The 6,561-nt window shown below is 37.5% G+C and overlaps 1 protein-coding gene across 1 annotated transcript; it reads left to right on the top strand.

The window, feature by feature from the left end:
* The first annotated feature begins 3,868 nt into the window (after window positions 1-3,868).
* LOC145537522 (heat shock transcription factor, Y-linked-like) lies at window positions 3,869-5,752 on the top strand. Its single transcript, XM_081568218.1, has 2 exons — window positions 3,869-4,515; window positions 4,947-5,752. Exons 1-2 carry the CDS (start codon window positions 4,003-4,005, stop codon window positions 5,676-5,678), a joined length of 1,245 nt encoding a protein of 414 aa, XP_081424344.1. The 5' UTR covers window positions 3,869-4,002; the 3' UTR covers window positions 5,679-5,752.
* Window positions 5,753-6,561: the final 809 nt, after the last annotated feature.

The raw sequence follows: 6,561 nt of genomic DNA, 5'->3' as shown, positions 1-6,561 counted from the left end.
TTCTTTCAGTTTTCTCCTTGTTAGTGTATAGGAATGCAAGGGATTTCTGCGTGTTCATTTTGTTTCCTGCAACTTTACTATATTCATTGATTAGCTCTAGTAATTTTCTGGTGGAGTGTTTAGGATTTTCTCTGTAGAAGATCATGGCATCTGCAAACAGTGAGTGTTTTACTTCTACTTTTCCAATCCGGGTTCCTTTTATTTCTTTTTCTGCTCTGATCGCTGTGGCCAAAACTCCCAAAACTATGTTGAATAGGAGTGGTGAGAGTGGGCACCATTGTACTGATCCTTACTTTAGGGGCATTGCTTTCAATTTTTCACCATTGAGGATAATGTTTGCTGTGGGTTTGTCGTATATATCTTTTAATATGTTGAGATTTGTTCCTTCTATGCCTGCTTTCTGGAGGGTTTTGGTGATAAATGGATGTTGAATTTTGTCCAAGGGTTTCTCTGCATCTATTGAGATAATCACATGATTTTTATTTTTCAATTTGTTAATGTGGTGTATTATGTTGATTAGTTTGTGGATATTGAAGAATCCTTGCATCCCTGGGATAAAGCCCACTTGGTCATGATGTATGATCGTTTTAATATGTGGTTGGTTTCTGCTTGCTGGAATTTTGTAAAGGATTTTTGCATCTATCTTCATCAGTGATATTGCCCCGTGGTTATATTTATTTATTTATGTATTTACTTATGTATTTTCATGGCATCTTTGTCTGGTTTTGGTATTAGGGTGATGGTGGCCTCATAGAATGAGTTTAGAAGTTTCCCCTCCTCTGCAATTTCCTGGAAGCATTTGAGTATGATAGGTATTAGCTCTTCTCTCAATTTTTCGTAGAATCCAGCTGTGAAGCCGTCTGGTACTGGGCTTCTGTTTGCTGGAAGATTACTGATTACCCTTTCAATTTCCATGCTTGTGATGGGTTTGTTAGGATTTTGTTTTTCTTCCTGGTTCAGTTTACAGAAGTGGTACTTTTCTAAGAATTTGCCCACTTCTTCCAAGTTGTCCATTTTATTGGCATATAGGGGTTGATAGTAGTCTCTTATGATCCTTTGTATTTCTGTGTTGTCTGTTGTGAACTCTCCATTTTCATTTCTACTTTTGTTGATTTGATTCTTCTCCCTTTGTTTCTTGATGAGTCCGGCTAATGGTTTGTCAATTTTATATATCTTCTCAAAGAACCAGCTTTTAGCTTTGTTGATTTTTGCTCCGGTCTCATTTGTTGCTTTTACATTTATTTCTGCTCTATTATATGATTTCTTTCCTTCTACTAAGCCTGGGGTTCTTGAATTCTTCCTTCTCTAGTTGCTTTAGGTGTAGAGTTAGGTTATTTGTTTGACTTGGTTCTTCTTTCTTGAGGTAAGCCGCTTTTGCTATGAACCTTCGCCTTTGCACTCATTCTACAGTGTCCCATAGGTTTTGGGTTGTTGTGTTTTCATTTTCATTTGTTTCTATGCATATTTTGATATCTTTTTGTATTTCCTCTGTGATTTGTTGCTTATTTAGCAGCGTGGTATTCAGCCTTCATATGTTTGAATTTTAAATAGTGTTTCTCTTGCAGTTGACATCTAGTCTCAGTGTACTGTGGTCAGAAAATATGCTTGGAATGATTTCAAGGTTTTTTGAATCTACCAAGGCCGGACTTATGGCTGAGGATGTGATCAGTCCTGGAGAAGTTTCCATATGTAATTGAGAAAAAGGTGAAACCCATTGTTTGGTCAGAAATTATGCTTGGAATGATTTCAAGTTTTTTTGAATCTACCAAAGCTGTACTTATGGCCGAGGATGTGATCTGTCCTGGAGAAGTTTCCATACGTACTTGAGTAAAAGGTGAAACCCATTGTTTTGTGGTGAAATGTTGTATCAATATCAATTATGTCTAACTGGTCCATAGTATCATTTAAAGTTTGTATTTCCTTGTTAATTTTCTGTTTACTTGATCTATCCATAGGTATGAGTGGGGTAGTAAAGTCTTCCACTATGACTGTGTTATCATTAATTTCCCTTTCATGCTTGTTAGCCTTTGCCTTACATATTGTGGTTCTCCTATGTTGGGTGTGTATGTGTTTATAATCGTTATATCTTCTTCTCGGATTGTTGTTTTGATCATTATGTAGTGTCCCTCTTTGTGTTTTTTCACAGGCTTTATTTTAAAGTCTATTTTGTCTGATATGTGTATTGCTACTCCTGCTTTCTTCTGGTCTCGATTTGCTTGGAATACCTTTTTTCCAGCCCTTCACTTTCAGTCTGTATGTGCCCCTTGTTTGGAGGTGGGTCTGTTGTAGACAACATAAACAGTGGTCTTGTTTGTGTATCCTTTCAGCTAGTCTTTGCCTTTTGGTTGGGGCACTCGAGCCATTTACGTTTAAGGTAACTGTTGATAAGTATGATCCTGTTGCCATTTGATTTGCTGTTTGGGGTTCGAGTTTATACAACCTTCCTGTGTTTCCTGCCTAGAGAAGATCCTTTAGCATTTGTTGAAGAGTGAAAAGAAGAGTTGGGAATAGATGTCTCTACAGTATCTTCATTAGTCCGAGGTAATAAGAAGAAGCATGTTAAAGCAAGGGGTGATGTGGATGATCGAAACTCTGACTTTCATCCTGAAACTTGAGGACAGAGTGTATTTTCAGCCTGCACAAGTTTAAATGTGCCATTCATACGAAAGCCTTCTACCATCCAGATAGCTGCTGAAACAAGTGCCCCAACTTGAAATGATTTCTCTTCTCCATCGTAAATATCAGTTAGACCACAGGAGCATACTGTGATACATCAATCTGCAGCTGCTTTAGGTGTTGTTGTTGTTGTTTTAATTGAAGAGAATTTGCTTTACAGAATTTTGCTGTATTCTGTCAGAATTCAAAATAAATCAACCATAGAGGCACATATATCCCCTCCCTCTGGGAGTACCCTCCCATCTCCCTCCCCATCCCACAATCTAGGTTGAGCATTTGTCATGGGATTTCACATAGCAGCTGCACTAAATCAAATGGCTCTAGTGAAAATTTTGCAGCTATGTCTACTTCTGTTTCTCCGTACCGCAACTTATGTCCATTACAGAACAGTTAGTTTGGACCGAGGGTGAAGCCGTCTACCTTTCCAGGTTGGTATGGTAACATGTCAGCCCATGACCGTCCTTTTCCTAAACTACAACAGTCAGGCAATTTAGTTTTCCCAGTGCCAAAGATCCCTGATACATCTGCTGCTTCTCTTTCAAGATCCATTCATCAACCATCTTCATTATTTGAAAACTGTCCTAATACAATTGATGTACCAAATGGGTGTTGGATTATGGAGGATACCAAAGTGTAAAATTAATGTTGGGAGATGTCAACAAATTCCTACAATTCTCTTATTTGAAGAAAAAAGTTACATATTCATCTTCATAGGGCCAATTTCTATTTTGGAATAATTAAGAGTAAAATGAGTCTTTCTTTCCGTGCCTGACTATTTTACTCTGCATAATATAAACACTTCTGTGCAAGGTCATAAAATAAACACTACACTTGCTTTCACTGAAACCCACAGTCAGTTGATTGACTTCATTGCATAGAAGTGAGCAGACCCATGTTTGGTTTGGTAACAGTCCTGAATGTTAAGAATATGTGTATAGAAGGGTGATCAATCACTTTTATTTCAGGAGCCAAGTAGACTTATTGATGTGATTTTTCTGTGTAAAAATTCTTTAGCAATGACATTTTGCAGGTTTCATGTTTTTGGTTACTGTTTATGCAAGCAGCCTTTATTTTAAGTTGATGTAGAAGTAAACACTGGTTGAACATTGCCCTTCAATTGCTAGAAGACCAGTGACTTTATGATGTCAGCGCTACTCTTCAATTGCTAGGAGACCAGTGACTTTGTGATGTCACAGCTTTTTGACTTTGAGAACCATGCTGATGGTCTTGAGAGTTTATCTCTGTACGCCAGCCAAGCAGCATTTGAAGTTGGAGTGTGTAAAGTCAGACAAATGAGAAAAGTATCTGAAGAAAGATCTCTCTCAGATGGCACACATTCCTTCAGAAATTCAAGATGTGCCTCGTAAAGATGTATCAAGTGGTTCCAAAACCTCCATTGGATCATCTTTGTGTGATTACACACTTACTGGAGACTCAGTTTTGAGATCTATGATTGAAGAATATGCTTTTCAGGCTTTGTCTAAGGAAGCTGGGATAAAAAGGCCACACTACACATTTTCTGTCTCTGAAAGAAATGAGTTGAATGATTTTCTTTCCCTCACTTTTCCACAAAAACTCTGGACTATAGTTGAAAGTGATCAGTTTGAATCTATTTGGTGGGATGAGAGTGGCACTTCTATAGTGATCAACGAAGAACTCTTCAAGAAAGAAGTCTTGGAAAGAAAGGCCCCTTTCAGAATATTTGAAACTGATAGTATGAAAAGTTTAGTTCACCAGCTTAACCTTTATGGGTTTACTAAAACACGACAAACTTTTCAAAGATCTGCTTCACTCCCTGACTTTCTGGAAGAAGAAAACAATGACTCTGTTTTGAGCAAGGTAATCCAAAATTTCCACTTACTGTCAATATGTAAGATTAAATCAGGTGACTTAGAAAGCATGTTCACATATGTAGCAAAAACCGAATTTAAAATTGAGATAGCAAACTGTTGAACACGTTTTATTTTTTGAAGTTGAGAACAGCTGGAGCTTAAAATATTTGATACTTAATACACTCTCCTAGCAACTTGAAATCAGATACATGTCCTCAAGCTACTTTAAGTGGTATTTACTGTATATATACAACATATTTTTTAGTTGAGGAGCATACTTGTTTCTAACATGTAAGGTGTTAAAACTACTAATGGAGGTGTTGTCTTTGATTCTATTTAATTGGCATCATTAAAGGAATACATTTTTATAATTTAACTTTGCTTGTCAGTTTTACCTTAGTTTATAAAAAACTAAATAATTGTATCCTTTGATTTTAGTTACAGATCTACTATAATCCAAATTTCAAAAGAGGCTATCCCCAACTTTTAGGAAGAATGAAAAGAAGAGTTGGGATTAGCAATGTGTTTCCGAAATCTTCACTAGTTCCAGATTACGAGAAGAAGCATGTTAAAGCAAGGGTCAACATAGATGATCGTAACTCTGGTTTTCATGCTGAAACTAGTGGAGAGAGTCCATTTTCAGCTTCCACCAGTTTAAGTGTGCCTTTCCCACAAAAGACTTATACCAGCCAGATAGTCCCTAAAACAAGTGCCCTATTTCCGCATGACTTTCCTTCCCCATCAATATCAGTTAGACAAAGAGAACAGAACGTGTTAGATCAACCTGCTGTTTTAAACCAGTTGAGCATTTTTAATTGGCACTTCCATAGCACCTACACTCAAGTAAATGGCCACGTTGAGGACTTTGCTACTACCGCTACATCTACTTCTCAGAACCACATCGTATCTCCATTATGGAGCAGTTCTTTTGGACTGATGGTGGAGCCTTCTACATTTCCAGACAGGTATAGCGATATGTCAGCCCATGACAGTCCTCTTCCTAACCAGCAACAGAGAGGCAACTCAAGGTCCCCAGTGCCAACGATCGCTTATACACCCACCTCCTCTCTTTCAAGTCAATTCATCAACGATATTCCTTATGTGAAAACCATGCTAATTAAAACTGACCTATCAAATAAGTATCAGCTTATGGAACCTAATGAAGATTAAAATTTACGTTGGGAGATGTCAACAAATACCTACAATTCTTGTATTTGAACAATAAAGTTACACGTTCCTCTGCACAGTTTTGTTTTCTATTTTGAAACAATGAAGAGTAAATTAAGGCTTTATTTCTTTTTTTTTTTTTTTTTACTTTGCAATATTGTAATAGTTTTTGCCATACATTGACATGAATCAGCCATGGGTTTTATTTCAATGTCTGGCTATTTCTCTGCACTCTTTTATAAACTCTTCAGTTCAAGAAAACATCCGTTAGGCATCCTAGGTAAATGGCACCTAGCCTATTGTTTCTAAGCAAGAAAATGAGAACAAAGGGAAAAGAGGTAATGGATGTAAAGTGATTTGGGAAATCATCCCTGCTGAAATGAATGAGTGTCTAAATGAGGATGGTACGGGTGAAGGAACACATACAAATAAAATCAAAACAAGTGCACCTACACAGTACGAACCTTAGTGCATTCACAGTTACATGATATTCTATTACGTATCGGTAGAGTCTTAAGATAGAGAAGGAAATGGTGCCCCGCTCCAGTATTCTTGCCTGGAGAATTCCGTGGAAAGGGGCTCCTGGTGGGCTGCTGTCCATAGGGTCGCACAGAGTTGCACACAACTGAAGTGACTTAGCAGCAGCAGAGTCTTAAGACATTAGACAGGAGATTGTCTTCATTCTAGAAATTCATTTCATACTTGAAAATATAAATATTGTAGCATGTCCAAAGTTAGGATAACCGTTATACCATCACTGTGATACCAACGATTACAGGACATAATCAGTGATTGGACCATGGCCAGCACAAGATAGGTATTTTACAAGTGGTACTGTATAGGGTCATCTTAGCTCTGCTCTCCTTAAGGCGCACCTTTATTTCCT

The sequence above is a fragment of the Giraffa tippelskirchi genome, chromosome Y (assembly GCF_054371585.1).
Source record: "Giraffa tippelskirchi isolate mGirTip1 chromosome Y, T2T-mGirTip1v1.2.pri, whole genome shotgun sequence".
Classification (NCBI taxonomy): domain Eukaryota; kingdom Metazoa; phylum Chordata; class Mammalia; order Artiodactyla; family Giraffidae; genus Giraffa; species Giraffa tippelskirchi.
Note: the sequence above shows the minus strand (reverse complement) of the source record. Positions and strands in the feature narration are given on the sequence as shown.